Source organism: Eulemur rufifrons, chromosome 6 (assembly GCF_041146395.1).
Source record: "Eulemur rufifrons isolate Redbay chromosome 6, OSU_ERuf_1, whole genome shotgun sequence".
NCBI classification, from domain to species: Eukaryota; Metazoa; Chordata; class Mammalia; order Primates; family Lemuridae; genus Eulemur; species Eulemur rufifrons.
The window spans coordinates 73,576,538-73,597,569 of NC_090988.1; the positions used below are offsets into that span (position 1 = coordinate 73,576,538).

The 21,032-nt window shown below is 34.2% G+C and overlaps 2 protein-coding genes across 2 annotated transcripts in view; one reads left to right on the forward strand and one right to left on the reverse strand.

Annotated features, from left to right (window-relative positions):
- ANO3 (anoctamin 3) overlaps nucleotides 1–14,893 on the forward strand; it is a 355,086-nt gene extending 340,193 nt beyond the window's left edge. The window contains exons 23-28 of the mRNA XM_069471200.1: nucleotides 699–832; nucleotides 1,824–1,976; nucleotides 4,684–4,831; nucleotides 11,086–11,166; nucleotides 11,331–11,436; nucleotides 14,435–14,893. Coding sequence (XP_069327301.1) covers nucleotides 699–832; nucleotides 1,824–1,976; nucleotides 4,684–4,831; nucleotides 11,086–11,166; nucleotides 11,331–11,436; nucleotides 14,435–14,617 — 805 coding nt within the window. The 3' untranslated portion in view covers nucleotides 14,618–14,893. The remainder of the gene's footprint in view (nucleotides 1–698; nucleotides 833–1,823; nucleotides 1,977–4,683; nucleotides 4,832–11,085; nucleotides 11,167–11,330; nucleotides 11,437–14,434) is intronic.
- Nucleotides 1–21,032, reverse strand: part of SLC5A12 (solute carrier family 5 member 12) — a 174,077-nt gene that overhangs the window by 100,666 nt on the left and 52,379 nt on the right. The window lies entirely within an intron of this gene.

Sequence of the window (21,032 nt, forward strand, 5' to 3'; positions counted from 1 at the left end):
GGGCTGAGAAATGGACTCCTAGGTACAAATCCATTGCTTGGCAATTACTATTCACTATGATAGCAGAATATAGTAGTCACTAATACTCAAAACTCATCATGTTATATACTCAGAGAGGTAAGGTGACTTGCTAAAAATCACACAGCTAATGCACTGTAGAGTGGACACTAGAACCTAGGTCTCTGAAACGCTATCTAAAGCTCAGTTATTTTATGTGGAACATGATTTTATTCATATTCAGAAAGCATAGCCTAGAGGATTTGGAGTTATGAGTAATAAAGGGCTCAGACCTAAGCACAATAAGCAACATAGGAATTTAAGTATTTATGTGGGGGCTCAGGGGGGACAGAATCATAGAAATGTGTGTTTGTCTAATCAATATTAAGGAGCACATTAGTAACTGGGGAATGAATGTCTAGATAAATACGTAGATGTTTACAGGGTCTAAGACAGTTCTGAAAGGCTAGGGCCTACCCTTCCATGCTAAGCTTTATCAAAAGTTTTTTAAATTTTTATTTAAAAATTTTTAAACATTTTTTAAAAACTTTTTTTTAAGTTGAGTCCGAATACTTCCAATTTCCAGGAATGCTTAGTGTAGTCCAAGGGTAATTAGTGTTTCTCATTTCTGAATAAACTGTAAATTGTATTCAGATGCTTAAGCAGGAGCTCAAAAGCCCTTGGTCTGCTCTGTGACGTAGGTTGATCCAGAACTGGTGGTCACGACACAAAATCAAGCGGGGAATACAAGATGCTTCCATACCTCAGTGGGAAAATGATTGGAATCTGCAGCCTATGAATATTCATGGACTAATGGATGAGTACTTAGAAATGGGTAAGGAAAGTATATTCTGCCGGACTATTTGAACTTGATATGCTTTTTCTACTCCACACAAGCTTTGGTTCAAGAGAGAAAACCATCTATTTTTTCCAGTGCCAAGCATTCTAAAACACATCTGCATCTTTATCTCAGCAGAGACAAGAGGTGTTAAGCAGAGCCCTTAGAAGGCTCACACATTTTATCCTCTGAGAGCTATAACATTTGACCAATATGAAAGTTTCTCTCACAGTGGAACACCTAGCTTTTGAGCAAATATTTTGAAAAAGCAAAATAAAGCTGAACCAATTCCTATTTTAAGAAATATAGCATCCCACCCAAATGAAGCAATAATTATTTTTTACAATAAATCTTTGTGCAGATCCAGTCCAACACTTGGATTCTTTGAGAATCTTAATTTATTTATGTTAAGAAAATAAGGATTCCCATACTAACTGCCAGAATCACTGGTGTTGCTTTAAAATTTGCTTTCTCTGGACTTCAGTTTTCTCATCTATAAAAATAGACACAATTAGGTCTCTTGGGTCCCTTTCAGAGCCAAGCATTTCCCTCCTCTTTGCCACCACGACCACCTTTTTCTCCTTCCTCTTCTTCTTCCTATCCCTCCTCTTCCTCCTCTTCTTGCTACTCTTCTTCCTCTTCCTCCTCCTCTTCTCTTCCTCTCTGCCCCCACTCCTTTTTCTTTTTCTTCTTTCCCATTCCTTCAAGCTGCATTATATAGAGATGGAAAGCACATAGACTTTAAATCCATTCAAATCTGGGACTGAATGCAGGTTTTAACATTTTCTAGCAATCTACCCTTTAGCAAGTTTACTTATCATATGAACTAAAGTTTCTTCAACTGTAAAGTGGGATAAGCATATTTATGTGTAAGGATGTTGAAAGGATTAAAAGGCAATTTATGTAAAGCACTTAATTAAGCACAAAGGAAGCACTCAGTAAATGATACTGTTTATATTGATACTTTTCTAATGCTCTCCTTTTACAGTTTTGCAATTTGGTTTTACCACCATCTTTGTTGCGGCTTTTCCTCTGGCCCCTCTTTTGGCTTTGTTAAACAACATCATTGAAATCAGGCTGGATGCCTACAAGTTTGTCACCCAGTGGCGGAGGCCTCTGCCAGCCCGAGCAACTGACATAGGTAAGATTCAGAAATTAAATGTTTTTTTGCATTGCTAATGCCAAGATATGCACTATGGTTTGAGTATGTCCCCCAAAATTCATATGTTGGAACTTAATCACCAATGTGACGGTATTAAGAGATGTGGACTTTAAGAGGTCAGTAGGTCATGAAGGCAGAGCCCTATGGATGGGACTAGGGCACCTATAAAAGGGCTTGAGGGAGTGGGTTTATTCTGTCCTGCTCTGTCACCATGGGAGAGCACAGCATCCATCCCTTTTGGCCTTCTGCCTTCTGCCATGTGAGGACACAGCAGAAAGGCACCATCTTGGAAACAGGGAATCTCCAGACATTAAACCTGCTGGGGCCTGGATCTTAGATTTTTCCAGTCTCCAGAACAATGAAAAATAAATTTCTGTTTTTCATAAATTACCCAGTCTCAGAAATTTTGTTATAGCAGTACAAAGTTCTAAGATTAGGTGGCTTGATCTTTCTTAGCATCATGTGGGTTTCCATTGCAAGGGCTTCCTCCAACCATAACAAAACTCATTCTGCCTTCTGCTTTAATAAACTGTAGTTTTGCAATAGTCCAAGTATATTAGAAAGGAATTTCACACTTTTTCTTTTTGGGAATTTTCTGGGTAATATTGCAAGGTTACCTTTTCAGTTATTATAATTCAGTTATTATAATATATATTCATTTATATATCCCACAACCACCAAAATCTATTTAAAATATAAAAATCTGTAAAGATTGAATACCATACAATTTTATTTTTTATTTTTTGAAACAACTAAAATTACTGCTGTGCTTTAACTCTGGTATATTTATGATTTTATTATTAAAATAATATAACACGTTAAAGAAAATCTAGAAAATAAATCAAAGAAAAAAATAACCTCTCATTCCAGCTTTAGCTAGCACTTATTGAACTTCCAAAAGACAGATTATTATTTTAAATCTTGCTGGATTTTACTTTGCTCAAGCCAGACAACACAAAAGTATAAAAAGAAACAGTTAATAATCTTTCCCCTCTTTACATTTCCTTTCTACTTCAGGGAATCAGTGCTATCAATTTGGCATGCATTCTTTGTCAGGGTGTATTTTGCTCATACAAACATACAAAAATATATTTGTGCAACATATGTAGGGTTCTGCATTGTTTTTCCTTCATGAACATCCTCCAGCTCAAAACATATTGATCTAATTTATTTTATTAGAATAGTAATATTCATAATATGGATGTACCATAATTTTATAATCATTTTCTTACCTTATTTCCCTGCTACAAGCAAGAATAAACACAAATAAATATAGTTATAGAGATAAATATAGATACTAAATATAATATATCACATTTTCACATATATGTGTGTGTGTATTTGTGTACAGTGTATCTGTAGAATATATCCCAATAAGTAGGCCTACTGGATTAAAATGTATGCATGTTTTAATTTTGAAAGACATCAAATTAATTACCAAAAATGATGTAACAAGTCATACTTCCAACAACAACGTAAAGGACTTTCTGTTTCCACAATCCCGAAATACTACTAGATGTTATAAGATTTTCAAATATTTGACAACATACTGTATTTTTTAAAATCTTATTTTTTGAATAGCATCATTCTAAGTACTAGTGATTGAAAACTTTTAAAAATATTTATTGGTTATTTTCATTTTTAAAGTTAATTGCTTATTTGTACTTTTTGTCCATATTTCTCATGTTGTTTATCATAATAAAATTTGGGGATCTTTTTGTATATTAGGTGTATTATCCCTTTGTCTGTGTTTGCAAAGCAAATATTTTCTCCCAGGCTATTTTCTTTTGACTGAATATTGTGACTTTTGTAAAAATAAATGTTTAATTTTTATGTATTTAAATATTATTTTTTATGAATTCTGATTTCTTGACTTTTGATCTTCCCAATCAGGTAGCCTTTAACATCCTTTTTAAAAAAATTTTTAAATTATACCTCAATGTAGCCATATTATAAAGATTTTGAAAAACAAGGAGGAAAGGAAGAAAGTTGCTATTCAATCATCTTTGGCATTTTTGAGTATTTTTTTTCCAGGACTTTTTTTTTCTCATTAATATTTTTGCAGGTATATTTCATCCTATTTGAAACATCAGTTTCGACTATAATCAATAGTTTATTGATTCCATTTACTGTACAAATTCAAAGCTTTTTTTCTCTGTTCATATGATGCCAAATTGACCTCTTAAAAAGTAGAAAATGTCAGCTACTAATATGCAAGTCCTAACACCCTGAACTAGTTTTACTTTTTTTTGTATTATTACTTTTAAAAGATACTTGACAAAGATGAAGGCAAACCCCATAGTTGGGGTTTGATATTTCAGAGTGTACACAACCCTGTAGAACGTGAAGTTTTTTTATACATAGTTTTTATTGCCTCGGCAAGTTCTGTATATTAGGCTTTGAAATATGTTGCACACCTGTGCCATGTCTCATAGTTACAGACAAGAACCAGGTCCTAATGGCAGTTCAGTTTTTAAATCTTTCTAGATGGGGATCTGCCTTACTTCTGTGGAAAAAGCATATTCTATAGCTGTAATATGTGGAGTGAAATACTATACTAAGAAAGTAAATAATGGGCAGAGCTCTGGTCCCAACATACATAAAACATTCTTTCCAGAAAAGATTGATTAGAGGGTTTTCATGTTTTTCATTTTTATTCACTGCCTTTAATCTTTCTCCTACTCAGGTATCTGGCTTGGAATTCTGGAAGGAATTGGTATATTGGCTGTGATCACCAACGCATTTGTAATTGCTATTACATCTGATTACATCCCACGTTTTGTTTATGAATACAAATATGGACCCTGTGCAAATCATGGAAAACCGAATGAAAAGTAAGGTTGAAATTTACACATTTTCTAATATATTTTATGATTGTTATTAAAATGGGAACTTATTGGTAAGTTTTGTTTTGTGACCATTAAGGGTAATGTTTCTGAGCATTGCATTTATAATGTGTTTATTAGATGAAATCAAGCAAGATAAAAAAAAAAGGTATTTTTTACAGCAAATAATTTTAGGCTCTCAATTTTTTTACTTGGAAATTCATCACTGGTATCAAAATGTGAAAACATTGTAATACATTTAGAAATCAAATTCTAGAACTGGAAGAGATCTTAGAAATTATCCAATGCAATCTTCTTGCTGTATAGATGGAGGATTGACACTCACACCGGTTAATCCAATTGCTGAAGGGAACAGAGATGGTTTGTGGGGAGACGCAGGATATGAAAAACTGAAAGCTGTATGATTAGAGATTTTCAAAGGGAATTTATAGCTAGGGATTTTAAAGATGCATAAAATGTTATCTTAGACTTATCTCCCATGTATTTTCTGTTAAAATTTAAATCCACATTAGAGAGTAAGGGTTTCTGAACCTCTGCACTATTGACATTTTAAATTAGATAATTCTATCTTTTGAGGAAGCAGAGAGGGCTGCGTTGTGCATTGTAGGATGTTTAGCAGCATCCTTGGCCTTTACCAGTAGCTACCAATAGTAGCTTCTCTATTCCTGAAGTTGTAACAACTAAAAATATATCTAGGCATTGCCAGATGTCCCCTGGGGAACAAAATCACTCAGTTTAGAACCACTGCTTTAGATGATATAGGTTTTTTCAGGTCTTCCCTTATTGAACAAATGTATTGGGACAGAACACAGGAGGGTATTAAGTTTGGGAAACAGCACTTAAGAGTTGTAGCTAGAGATCAGCCTTAGGTGTGAAAGTAGTGACAGGAGAAGCTGCTTCTGCTTCTGCTCCTTCGTTGGGGAGCAGCTTTGGGTGTGTGGCTGATCTGGATGCAGGACATGTGCCAAACAGGATGAGCCCTGGTTTAGGATGAAATTAATTCTTAACTATGCTAATGAACGGATGTTTTCTCAGAACACTGAAATGCCTTTCTGAACATACGTATCTTGATTTTTCAAAGAGAGGAAATAGAGGCATGGGTATTATTTTATTTTAAATTTTAGATTTTGGAGTCTTTTCAAGAGATTTTACCTTAAAGTTAGACACTTAGGTTTGAGTTCTAACTGCCTTTTTACTAGCAGGGACATCATCAATCTGGACCTAGTTGGTTCTTAAAAAAGTGGTTGTCTGAGATAACATTTTATCAACTGTAAAACACTATGTAAATACAAGATTGTTGTAGTGTTAATAGTGAAAAACCAAATAAGTCTCTTTTTTCTTAATTCAAAATAGTGTAGAATCTATTAAAAGCTATTAAACCCCTTGAGGTTTAAAATATGTAAGCGTGATTGGCAGTCCTCTTCCTTGGAAGTATTATTTGCTAGTGTCTTTACTGCCACCTAGTGGCAAATAAAATAAGATTGGCTGGGCATCTGGTGCTCCTTTACATTTCAGGACCTGCCTTTCATGCAGATAGCACCTGACCCCTTATCCACATTGAATACCTAGGGATGTGGACTAATTTCAAGCAAAGATGTAGAGGGCTTGTGAGACCTTGACCCCACACATTCAGAGGGGCACCCTGTTGATTAATTTTTTCTCAGGTATGCTTCCTAGCTAAACTGGAGTACATTCATTCAAATAGGAAATTTTCAGAGCAAGGTGGCAGAAGGACAAGATGGCAATGAAGGTGACGATATTGGCAAAAGAGTAATTGAAATGACAAATTATGAGGTCTAGTATGAACAAGGAAGGGAGTGAAGCCAGCGAAGCACTGTAATTAAGATTTCAAGATTTAAAATGTAACAGACGTATATTTCAATCCAAATTCAAACAACTATTAATATTTGTCCTAGGGCAGTAGTTCTAAACAAGTGGTCTGCAAATATTCTTCAGAGGTCCATGAGGTCAATACTATTTTTATAATAGTATTAAGACATTATTTGCCTTTTTCACATATTGGCATTTGTGCTGATGGTGCAAAAGCAACGGTGTATAAAATTTTGGGTGGCTCTGCATAACCCAAAGCAGTGGCACCAATGATTGGATTTCTCACCATCATTTAACCACATTAGAGAGTATTCCAGTAAGAAATTCAGTGCGTCAACGTTGAAGCTATAATAATGATTAATTTAATCAAATCTCAACTTTTGAATAAATGTTTTTTCAATATTTTATGTGACAAAATGGGAAGTGTGCATGAAGCGCTTCTGCTACACACCAAAGTATGTCTCAAGGAAAGCACTTGTGTGATTATTGGAGTTGCAAACAGAGTCAACTTTTTTCCAACAGGAAATAAGGATTGCCAGACAAACTATGATTATTCAGATGTGGGTATTTACCAGACACTCTTTTAAAGAATGCATAAAACTAGACTGTCATTTTAAGGAAACAATTGGATAGTATTTGTTGCCATTGATAAAGTTCAACCTTTGAAGTAAAAATTAGAATTTTGGATAACTTTTATCTACCACTGTAAGTTTGAAAGCTTCCCAGTACTTACAGAATTCTTTTCTGAAAAAAAATAAATGGTTATATTAACAATTGTGATTTTTTTCATAGCCTATAGTAAATATAAGAGCTGTCCGGAAAGTATCCAGCCATCATTAATATGTAATTTTCATGTTACATGGCTGGGTACTTTTCAGACAGCCCTCATACTTGTCAACATTTGGAAGATCTGCATAATTCTGGGAACAAATGTGTTCCAAATGACCCATATTTGTTGTTACAAAATCATGAATGGATGAAAGATGAATTTAAAGTACTAGATAGACCTATAGATTTTAATATAACAGCAAAAAAAAATTTCATTGATATGGTTTAAAATTCTACATTGCAACCAAACTTTAAGAAATATCACATGTAGAATTTTGGCGGAATGTCAATGAAAAATGTCCACAATTATCTGAAATGCTATTAAAATAGTCCTTCTTTTTCAACTACTTATCTGTGTGAGGCCAGATTTTATACTTACTCTTCAACCAAAAAAAAAAAAAACATATTGCAATAGATTTAATATAGAAGCAGATACAAGAATCTAGCTGTCTTCTTTTAAAAGAGACATTAAAGGGATTTGTAAACCTGTAAAACAATGTTATTTCCATTGCATTTTTTTGTTTGTAAAATATAACCATTTTCCTTAAAAATATGTCATTAATTTATAATGGATTTGATAGTTTTTAAATGAATTAATAAACATTTTCTAAATTTCTGTTTTAATTTCTAATGTGTTCCAATATCAATAGTTGTACCCCAACAAAAAAAGCTATTTCAGATCCTCAATAATTCTTTAAAATGCAAAGGGATCCGGAGGCCAAAAAATTTGAGAATTATAAGGCCGAGAGAAAGTCAGTTATTTTCCCTAAACCTTAATTCTTTATGATGACAAAAATAATAATACATGTTTAAGGTTCTTGTAAAAATTAACTGACTCCAACAATGATTTGAATTTACCTAGAACTTTAAACCATTGATCATAATAACACATTCTTGTCCCCCTTCCTTTTAATCTCCTCTTTTCCATCCTTATCCATCTTACAAACCAACTGGCCAATCGTTATCACCACTTCCTTGGATATGCAGGTCCCCGCGCCTCTCATTTTGTTCTACCGCTTTGGCAGAATCCCACCCTTGGTCCTCCTAACTCTTTGTCTGTTCTGCACTGCAACCATGCAGTATGTGGAGGGAGAAAAACAACCACACTGACTGGTTTCACTTTAACCTTTTATCACAAACCTTGCGTGGACCTGACAAACATATTTTATTTCCCTGGTCCATTACTGTTCTATTTTTTAGAGATGTTTGCCGTGACTTCTCCTGGCTCCTCAAGGATTCAGCACCTCCTTCCTTATTCTCACTCTCACCTGATCCTGCTTCCTACTTAACTAGGAAAATTGAACCAGTTAAAAAAGAACTTTCACAGATGTACCTTTTCACATCTCCCTCCCTACAGTATGCGTGCCCTATAGTCTGCCTTCTCCTAGTTCCCAGAATAGAGCTGTGTTCCTATGAAGGCAAAATTCCTCCACTTGTGCCCTAGATCTCTTCTCTCCCTATCTGAGAACATCATTCTAGTAATTCTCCCCTTTCTCTTATGCAATTTTGCCTCTATTGTCTTTTTCACATTAACATTGGAACATGTGCTTATTCTTCCAATCAATATGTAAGGTCCTCCTGGTCTACTGCCTGCCAGTTACATCTCCGTGTCTTTGCTCCCATCTGTAACAAAACATGTCAGAAGAGTTTTCTGTTTCTGCGTTCTCCAATTACCCTCATCCTCTTCACCTCTGAACTCTCTCCAGTAAGACTTATGCCACAGCACTCCACCGAAAGTTCACAATGACTTTCACACTGTCAAACCCACTTGTCAATTCCCAGTTCTCACATCACATGGGCTATGAGCAGCATTTGACAATTCAGCATTCCCTTCTTGATATACTTTATTCATTTGACTTCCAGAAAGCTGCAGAATTCTGGTTTTCCTGCTGCCCCATCAGCTAGACCTGCCCAGTCATGTTTGCTAATTCTCATCTCTCAACTTCTTAATTTTTGGAGCACCCTCTTGGCTGCCCCCTCAACTCCTAATCTTTATTCATATGTTATCTTCGTAACAACGTCTGCCTTCAGGACCCTATTTGAAATTTAAACCCTCAAATCCCAATTTCCCTTATCTTAATCCATTATGCTGAAAGGCAATTAGGATTTACATTATTTTCTTCAAGGATATTCAATTTCTCCAGCGCCATTTGTTGAAAAGACATTTCTTGCACTACTGGATTGCAGTGGCATTTTTGTCATAAATCAGGACAATGTATATTTGTGGATGTGTTTTTGAACTCTCTCCTCTTTTCCAATAATCTACTTGCCTTTCCTTGCATGAACGCCACCATGACTTAATTACCAAAGCTTCATGTTAAGTCAATATTAAGTGCTATAATTTTCCAAACATTTTCTTCTTCAACATTGACTTTGCTAGTATAGATTTTCACTTGCATGTAAACTTTAGATTTGGTTTATCAGTTACCATTTTTAAAAAATCTGAGAGAACTGACATTTTAACAGCAATCCTTGAACATGCTGACTGTACTTATTTAGGTCTTCATTGAATGATCTGAGAAATGTTTTTTGTAGATTCCAGTGTAGAGAGGTCCAATACTTCTTTTTTAGATTTATGCCCAGGTATTTGGTATTTGTAATATCCCCATAAATAGTATTTCTTTAAATTTCATTTTCTGTTTGTCTGCTGCTAGTATATAGAAATAGTTATTTTTCCTATATTGACTTTGTATCTATCTAGTGACCTTGCTACATTCATCCATTAATTCAAATTATTTGTAGATTATTGTATATATATATATACAGTCATGCCATATGTGAATAATGACAGAATAATGACAGAATATACTTTTTCTTTAGTTCCATTATATCTTTTTCTTCTACTTGTGTAAACTATGTTGAATAGAAATGGTAACAATGGAAATGTTTGTCTTATTCCTGACCTCAGGAGAATGAGTTTAACATATTTAGCATTTCACTGTTAAATCTGATATTAGCTATATGTTTTTATGTAGTATTCTTTATCACATTAATATCTTACCAGATTTTTAGTTTGTTGAGTGGCATTTATTATGGATGGCAGTTAAATTTTATCAAATATTTGTTTCTTTATCTATCAATATGATCATATGATTTCCTCCTTTTGTTCCATTAATGTAGTGAATTTTACTGATTGATATTGATATGATAGAAAAATTCTTGCATCTTGAGGAGTTAATTCTTCAGTAAATATACATTGAATAAGTTAAATAAATAATAAATAAACTGTTTCTTGACTAATTATAATTGATAAAATAGTATTATATGCATGTATGTTTATAAAACATATTTTACTAAGTTTTAATACATAGGAAGTAATTAGCAAAACATCTAGGGCATCACAGCCACTTAATAAATGTAAACTACATGAAAAATAGGAACCATTGGGAGAGAAGGGCAGGGCAAGAGTCTGTCTCATTAAGGTACAATTACAGATGTAATTAGAGTTAGGAAATGGAATAAGAGACCTAAGTTGCTAAGTTTATAAGTAGAATGGCTTTATAAAATCCTGTCATTTGTAATGAAAAAATTGGACTACAAATTTATAAATCACTGAATCACATGATATTTTTCTTTTCTCCCAGTTGCTTAACGGGCTATGTCAACAATAGCCTATCCTTCTTTGACCTGAGTGAACTCGGCATGGGAAAATCTGGTTATTGCAGGTACTTACTGATAGCCATCTTTCCGGGTTGCTTTCGCCTTTCCATCTCCTCCCCTCTACATGCTAATGATCCCATTTAAACTGTCACTTTGGCAAAGCAAAAGTATTTAGGGCCTCCACACTTTTATCTCTATTGTTCATTCTCTCTGTTTTTGTGGATTTCAGGTACCGAGACTACAGAGGTCCCCCTTGGAGTTCCAAACCCTATGAGTTCACTTTGCAATACTGGCATATCCTCGCTGCTCGATTGGCCTTCATTATCGTGTTTGAGGTTAGTCATAAACTGGGAAGAAAATTTCTGTAGGTAAAAGCTTTTCCAACTAGTATATCAATTGCCTTTTTGAAGTTACTCACTGACTTCCAAAAAAGGACTTACGCAGGTCCCAGTGAAAGCTCAGATACAATGAATCTGTTATAACAAGTGCAAAAAAGTAAGAGCTGAATAACGTAAGCATGTACGTCAGTGGGTATTTATACCAGAAAATGAAGCTTTAAAAAAAAAAAAAAACTACTGCACAGTAGTTGGCTTGTATGTAGCTCCTAGTAGCCAAAGTTTTTTGTTTTTTGGTTTTTTTAAAAAAAGGATTATTTTCCCATCTGATAAAAGAATCCATATCTATTCATGAAGATGGAAAAATTGATTTCCTGAACAATCAACTCTAATTACAATTGATCACATATGTATTTGTACAGGGGACATTGGATGATCCAATACATTATACCTGAGAACTCTTTTATTAAAAATGCATAAACTTTGATTATCAGAGTTATGCAATATTAGATTATAATCTTGTGATAACCATTATTCTACTCTCTACCTCCGTGAGATCAACTTTTTTATCTCCCACATATGAATGCAAACATAAAATATTTGGCTTTCTGTACCTGGATAATTTCACTTAATGTAATTACTTTCAGTTCCATCCATATTGCTGCAAATGACAGGATTTCATTCTCTCTTACGGAGAGAATGAATAATATTAAAGTGCATATGTACACCACATTTTCTTTATCCATTCACCCATTGATGGACACTTAGGTTGATTCCATATCTTGCCTATTATTAATAGTGCTGTAATAAACATGAGAGTTCAGATATCTCTGATATACTGATTTCCTTTCCTTTAGATATATATGCAGCAGTGAGATTGCTAGATAATATGGCAGATCTATTTTTTGTCTTTTGAGGAACCTACATACTATTTTCCATAGTGGCTGTAGTAATTTACATTCCCACCAACAGTGTACAAAGGTTCTCCTTTCTCTACATCCTCACCAGCATCTTTTATATAATTTTTTTCATCATAGCCTTTTAACTGGGGTGAGATGATATCTCATTGGGTTTTGATTTATGTTTCTCTTATGATTAGTGATGTTGAGCATTTTTATATGCCTGTTGGTCATTTGTATGTCTTCCTTTGAAAACTGTCTATTCAGATAATTTGTTCACTTTTAAATCAGATTACTTGTACTTTTCCTGTGTGCTGTTTGAGTTTCTCATATAATCTGTTCATTAATCCCTTGACAGATGGATAGTTTGCAAATATTTTCTCCCATTCTATAGATTGTCTTTTCACTCTGTACATTGTTTTCTTTGCTCTGCATAAGCTTTTTAATTCGATGTAATCCCATTGGTCTATTTTTGCTTTTCTTGCCTGTACTTATGAGGTCTTATCCAAAAAAATCTCTGGTCAGACCAATGTCCTAATGTAATTCCCCGATGTGTTTTTCTAGTAGTTTCACAGTTTCAGGTCTTACATTTAAATCTTTAATCCATCTTGATGGGATTTTGCATATGGTGAGAGACAGGGGTCTAGTTGCATTCTTCTGCGTATAAATATCCAGTTTTCCCAGCACCATTTATTGAAGAGACTGTCTTTTGTTGCATTAAACATTTTTCGCCTTAGAGTACCATTTAGAATGAATTGAATGAACTCCTTGATGATAAAAATAATTCTCCATTAAGTTCTAATAGTGTTATTAAAATTATACTAAATTCTTTTTTCCATAGGAACTTGAAACATATCCCTTTTTTCTAATTTAAGTTATAACAAATGTTTTTAAGTGTTATTTCTGTACTCTTGTGATGCATTCCTGGATATTTCAGGAATATCAAAGATTTGATCAGGAAAGAAATTTCCGATTACCTGCTTTTTTTTTAATATGGGAATATATGAACTTCTTTACTGTAATCTACTGTACAATCCACTTGCTTGGGATGCATATAGCAAACTCAGCTAATAGTGCCTTGAGTTTTTCTTTTCCAAATAGAGAGACTATTGTCTAGTAAAAGGCCTTTGAGTAAATTTCTTTTCCACAGATCATGCTAACTCTATCTCTATCAGTATAATATTTTTTCCTTTCTGAGAAATTGAAAGATCTACCCTTTTTCATAGCAAAAAGAAAAGGCTCATTTATAATAATAAGAGTAATATTTAAGCAGTACTTACACTATGCCAAGCTTGCCTCTAAGCCTTTTGTGTGTGTGTGTATTCATTTAATCCTCATATCAACCTTTAAAGAGATCCTACTATTCATTTTAGAGGTAAGACACAGAATATAAGTGATTTGCCTAAAGCTTCACAGCTAATGAATACAAAAATAGGATTCAGACTCCAACAGTTTTTTATTCAACATCTATACTCTTAAGCATAGGCATATTGCCTTTTGAGTTTCATTCCTGATTTTTTTAGTAAAATAGTTTTATCGGTTCATTTTTTAAAATATTAGTAATATGTTTTTATCATAGAATAATCATGTGATAGAGGTAAACTAAGCAAAGCAGTTATCATGATATATGAACTTAATAGAATAGAAATTATGAAAAATGTATGTGCTGGAGGTTGAGTCTAATCCCAGAAGACCGTATTCTATGTGGTTTGTACAGTATGTATTATGATCTATTGGACATGGCTTTTCCCTGGTTGTGATCCTTCTCATCTATATATAATAATGTACATCATAATAATATTCTATAATATGTAAGATTTTATAGGCATAAATTTAAGATTCATTCAGTGTTTATAAAGTGATACCAACATGTGGCAGCACAAAGAAAAAACAATTTTGTTTCTTCCTAATGCTTAAGTGATAGAAGGCAACAGGAGTATCTCCAACATAATTTATGAAAATATTAATATGCTAGACAGTACATACTAAGTTCTGAGGCTTGATTTTAAGACAAATGCAACATTGTTCATGATTGTACTGTTTATAATTTAGCATTTAAGAATCTTTGAAAATCGTAATTTTCACATTTCAATTTTTAGCACCTTGTTTTTGGGATTAAGTCGTTCATCGCATACCTGATTCCAGACGTACCAAAGGGCCTATATGACCGAATACGACGGGAGAAATACTTAGTCCAAGAAATGATGTATGAGGCCGAACTAGAACATTTGCAACAACAACGGAGAAAAAGTGGTCAGCCTGTTCACCATGAGTGGCCTTAGTTGATGCCTGTTACTCAGCAGAGGTGGTAACATCAGTGGGAAGAAATGATGGCAACTTTGAATTCTAGGTGGGATCTAGGAGGAAGGCATACTTGGCAAACCATATGTATGATATGCTACTTGGAAATGTATCACAGCCATCTCTGGGATTTGGAATATCCAGGCTTCTAGGGAAGAAAAAGATGACTCATGACCTTACAAAGGGATTAGCCTGGCATTGCCAGAAGCCAGGATCTAATTCTCAGAACCAGTCTCAGGGAGTTGTATGTTTGGAGACATCTGCCTTCCATCAGCTGCAGTGTAATAGAAAGGATGATGGTACAGTTTCTAGAGACAGATTTCCATGTAAATGTTCACACGCCAGGCATGACTTAAAGTATCATGTGGTCTTCACTCACATTCTAATCTGACTTTGGAACCTTTGGTTGAGTTGAGACGCCTATAAGAAATGATGTAAATCAATTATTGCCTTTGCTGCCAGAAGCCCATGTCCCTTCAGTTTACAGGTTGGTAGGAATTACCCTTGTCTCTTGCTGAAATTATGGATCTGTGCCACAGGGAATTTATGCTGCTTTACATTGACTATGCAGTTGAAGAGTTGCATATCACCTTTAGCAGTCAAACCAAAAATCTAATATTCCAGAAAGAATACCATTCATTAAAATAATATTCTATTGCATTGGCTACATTCAAGTCTGTTTTATCACCGGCAGAGCCAGTTGCACTGCACATTTTTGTACTAAATGCCAAGAGAGCCACATGCTTATAAAATATGAATGGTTATTCTTATATCATTTAGAACACAACTAATCCATACTTTACTGTGGAAGGCTATTTTGTAGTATATTTAATATTTCCCTCTCTGATTTATTACAACTCTCACAGAATATTAACTTGAAATGCTGTAAATATGTTGGTTTTCCTTATACCTTTGCACCTTGACAATATATAGTACAAGTTACAGTTTATGCAGCTCTGAGAAAAGTTGCACAGTTTGCTATTGTCGTATGTTTATTCAGGAAATTTGAAGCCAGATGCTCTGCAACACTTGTGCTTTTTTACAAATATGCACTCTTACTCATGAGCTAATGAAAATAATGCATGAATATAAATCTATATTATTTGTTTAAAAAAATGTCACTTATTTTGTGTTTTACTTTCTTTTTCATCACTGAAGGGAGTATTCTGTTATTATAATTACCTTGATAGACTGATTTGGTTTATTTTTGAAAGCTCTCTGAAGTCAAATTAATTGTGAAGGACATAATTTCTCTTTGTTGTGGAATTCCTGTTTCAGTGTCAACTCTGTATCTGTGCGTATGACTGTTCACTGACTGAGGAGGCAGGAATGATGGGGCATTCGACTGAAGAAAGCTCCGAGGAGGGGATGGGATGGGAAGAAAGAGAGTGTTGAAGTAGGGGGTTGCATGGTAGAAATCCAGACACTTTCCCTTGCAAAACAAGGAAATCCCAGTTTTCCTCCCCTGAGAATAGGTGGGGAGTCACACACGCGCACACACACCTATATACACATAGGATTATTAAGATTATTGTTATTTGTCCAATTAACTTTTGTCCAATTAAGCAAAGCACAGTTATTTCCAAAATTTAAAAGACCAGATTAAACACAACTGAAATAAAGCTGTGTATATATGCTAGTGTTTCGCTGGTAAGAAAATTATGAAGTTTCTCTACCTAAAAAACTATTTTTTTAAATTCTAACATTGAAAATGTTTTGTTGACTTTTCCTTCTTTCCTTCCAGGGCAAAGCTTATAGATTATAGTGTGATAGAATATAGATATACATTATATGTTTTTGTCAAGAATATTCACTTCCTTATTTTCCTCTGATTCTGAGCAAGGGGAAGGGTCTCAGACTCTAAACTTCCTTTACATGCCGTGTGAGACTGTTCCATTCAGATTCCACAGAGATTGTTTTTCTGTCCTTTGCTAATTTATAGCAACTAGTTCCACTAAGTACACAAAGGAGTTTTAAACTCTTCCATTTTTGTAGCATCTGCATTTCCTTTTCTGTGCTAGGTAAATGTATACACATGCCTGAGTATAAATACTCTATGCCTAATGACAATATAAACAAATGTCTTTTTCAAATTAGGGGCACAAGACAGAGACATTTGTCTTACAGTAGTGCAAAAAATAATTATAGCTGTGTCCTTGAGAATTCTCCTTTTTCAAAATTTTTGTATAGCCCCGTCAGGGTTTAAAATCATGTTGATTGACCAGAGAGAAAAATATGTAAGGAGAAACATTTTAATTAAAAAAATGTAATGTATTGATTTAGAGAATGCCTTCTCTGAGAATTTTGAAACAGATGTGAAAAAAAGAAAGAAATTACCTGAAATGTTTCTTTCATGAAACCGTGCAATAGAAACTAGCTATGCCTGCATAATCATTGACAGTAAAATACTAACAGCCTCTCACAGTAGGTTAGTTTTAGATCACTCTGCTTCAGTTGAGAGAAATGTTTTATATCATGGTTTTTATATGAATAAAAATTATTTCTCAAAGATTTACAGCACACACAATTCTCAGGAATCCTGTATTACATGAATGCTGCTTATATATTTTCATATTCTAACTTGTCTATTTAAGCAAATATGTACACAACTAATATGTATGTGCATGCAGTCTGCCTTGACAAGTTGTTCCAAGCTGAAGAGCTTTCACAGTACAGTGTATGGAAAATCACTCTAGATCATATCTAGATCATAGCTGAAATAGTTTGTAACTGTCTGAGTCTGTGCACGCACTTTTAGATAAAATGTTGCTGAGTGACTGCATGATGAGATACAACTTCTGAATGTTGCACATTCTTCCAAAATGACTCTTGGCACAATTTATTGTACAATGGAATGAATAAGAAACTTTTTCACTCAATAAATTATCATTTGATATGGTATTTTTTTCTATCATTTGCATGTTACATTTAATTCTGCTTGCTTTATAAATATTAGGATCTGCTGAGTGTGTACAGGGAGGGGGGAATTACTCATTCTTCAGCTCTCCAAGGTAATAGTTTCTTATTATTGCAGGCCCTTACCTCACCCTTAAAATGTCTTGACTGTTTTTCTTCTAATAAGATCATTGTTGGCTTCAAGGTATTTGCATATTTAAGTGCAGCTAGGATATCGCGCTGATCCTAATAATGCTTTGTGTTAGAAACAGATGGGAGAGGAAGCTTGATTGGTTCTTGTGCGGGTAATAATGCTTCCTCCACACAAAAGCACTTTCTTTTTTCACACTTATGCTGGCTCTAGCATGGCCATCAAAATCTCCTTGGGAGAGCAATTTTAGTGCCAATACAGCCCATGCCAAGGAGGGGAGGACATGCAGGGGCACCACAACCAACTGTCAGCCAGAGGCTACCAACTTGCCCATTTTCTTTTTTTTTTGTTGTTTGTCTTGATGGTCAAAGTTGAAAATCCAGGTTTGACTAGTCTTGTCTGTCAATTGGGGGCAGGTAAACATAGGCCCAGGGTGTGTGTGTGTGTGTGTGTGTGTGTGTGTATACACACACTCTTTCATACAGTGGTCATACATTTTGTGTATCAGTGAGCACTTACTATCTGTGAGATATGCCCAATTCAGTCCTACTATGGTGATCAGATATTTCCACTTCATTTTCCCCAAAATTACAGCATGATAAGCTCTGGGGATAGGGTTTATCCAGGGAATCAGTTAACATCTTATCTCACTCCTGATATTCGTGGCAGCTCAGAAGAGAATCTTTTAGGAATGGCCTGAAAAAAGGAAAAAAAAAAAAAAAAAACAAAACCAACAACAACAACTTCTGATGGAAAGGCAAGCATTTCCCTGTAAGCATTTCTAATTAAAATGAAATATGCCAGCAATACATATTCCAAAGGAGAGATTAATTGAGCTTTAGCTTGAATCATTGATCAGCCCAGGTTCCTACCAACTAGGATTCATGTTTTTTAGTGGTGATAAATTACCTTCAGTTGAACTTGCCATCCGGCTTAATCTGAAAAACCACACCCATTACCAATGTTCTAGCCACTGCATCCTAGTCACATCCCGTTAAGGCATCTTTTTCAGAAAGTTAAAATGAAAGCAGATAGGTTGGTAGAGAAGATTCTCATATTTGAGACCAGAGCCAATTTCTGGTACCACCAAAGTCTACCCTCAAGGAAAAGTCATCTATAAATTCGATCTTACTGCTTTACAACTTTACCAGTGTGTGCTTCTGTACAATTGTCTTTAGAGAACGCCTCTTGTTCCACATTCAGCTGTCCTGAAGTGGGCGTCTTGCTTGTACTAAACAGTCAGTTGTATGGATGCCATTTTACATCTTTTCCTAAGAAAGAAGAGAGTGAGATTTTCAAGCATAGACCTGTATTGACTTTCTCAGAATACTTTCCCATCTTAGTTCATTCTCTATGGTAAATTATAGTATTAACTCATTACAAGAATTATAAATTAAAAATAACCCATTAGGTGATTTACTATCAATGATGAATTATACTTTATTACAGTTTTATACCATTTTAATATGTGCTATTGATAATATCAGTTGAATTTTAGTTTTTTGGAAATAGGTTATACTACAAGGTTATTAATGCTGGATAAAAGTGGTTAACTACAGTAAACCTAGATAATTTTCAATATGAGATTAAGCATATTAGACTTTTAAATATACAAATGTGCATATATATACATATATATAGCTAAAATTTCTATAATATTTTAAAACAACTTATTTCTAAGGGAATAATTAAAGGGAGACTCCTCTATTTTTTCTATTTCCCACCTTTGTAATATTTGATTAAGATTGTAACAGCATAAATATATTTGAATAATATTCTCTTTTAAATACTATTTGAAAGCCACATGGCCTATAGTTTTTTGTTGCTGTTTGTTTCGCTTTAGAATGAAATGGCATAACCCTATAAAGCCACAAAATAGTAAAATCCATATTTAGTAATATTGTTTAAATTAAACAAAGGGAAAAGTCTACCCTTCTGTGCTGTTTAGAGAATCACAGTTGCTTTGAACCGTGCATTGAATCATAAACTAGGTTGAGATACTGTTTATCAAGGTTTACATGTATAAATGTAATACTCAATAAATTATCAATACAAATATTGCATGTTCAAGAATAAACTTGTCTATCTTTATAACAGTAGTTTTCTCTTTTTTAGGACCTTTAGAAAAGTTACTCTCTGGAAAATAATATTTTACTTAAACTCTGGCATTAAAAAATACTGTGTGGATATTTATGCTATGACTTTTAATTTATACTTCTGTTTATCTTGTTATTCCTAATTCTTAAAGTAGTCCAGCAATACTTGTTCTAAGCTAATGTCTTGGAAATCTTGAAGAGAAACAGTGAAACGATTCAAGTTAAAATAAACATAATTTTCTTCCTATATTGCAGATTAAGTATTGAATGTTCCATGTGGACACTGTGCTAAAGCACTTCTTATGATTTACTTCTGTAAATTCTCATAATAACCCTATTAAGTAGGGAAAGTTTTTACTCCTTTTAATTGGTGAATAAACTAAGGTTTAAAAAGTCTTGCTCCAAATTACCTAGATTTGTGTCAGAACTTGTGTTTGCACCTAAGTCATTTGACTCCAGTCCCTCACCTCAGTCAATAGCTGTTGGACTTCTTGCTTCAAATGGTGACACAGAGAAAGTCATCCATTAGAATGAGTTCATTCAGATTGAGTGAAAGAGGCATTGAGGTAATTCTGTTCCATTTTTACCCATATTTGTGATTGTGCTTTAAAGTACAGAGGCTGGCATCAAGTTTGGCACATTTTAGGCCATTCTAGCAACTCATAATTCATAGTGCCATTTATTGAGAATATCTCAATAAACAGCTATAAGCTTAACCCACTTCCATGGCGTGGATTGAACTTGGCATTGGACAGTCTTGACACAACTCTGAGCTGACATTCCTAGAGAAGGGTGACGGTAGGGGAAGAATGCTGTCACTGACTAGCTGAATCTGTCAACTGTGCACTTCACAGTCCCCTTCTGCTTCACCACACAACGAACACGGTTTTTATACACTGTGGAAGATAGTTTTCCTGTGGATTCCCATCTGCTCTCTACCTGAGCCTTGGATATTTTCATGTTTGTGCAATTAAGAATGGAAGGAATCTCTATACTGACCTCTAAAATCTCTTGAAATGTCACTTCCTAATGCCATAGATTTCATTACACAAAAGAAGGCAAAACCATTTTTGTGATAATATCAGTATCTTCCAGTTGTATGGCATTTTGATAACATTCCAGGTAAGAGAATTGGGGACTAAAAAAGAATAAGAATCCTGAAAAGCTCTCTGGGGAAAGTTTTGACATAGTGAAATGTTTTTAGGATAATTTGTGAGTGAAGTGAAAAATTATATGACATATAATTTTATATTT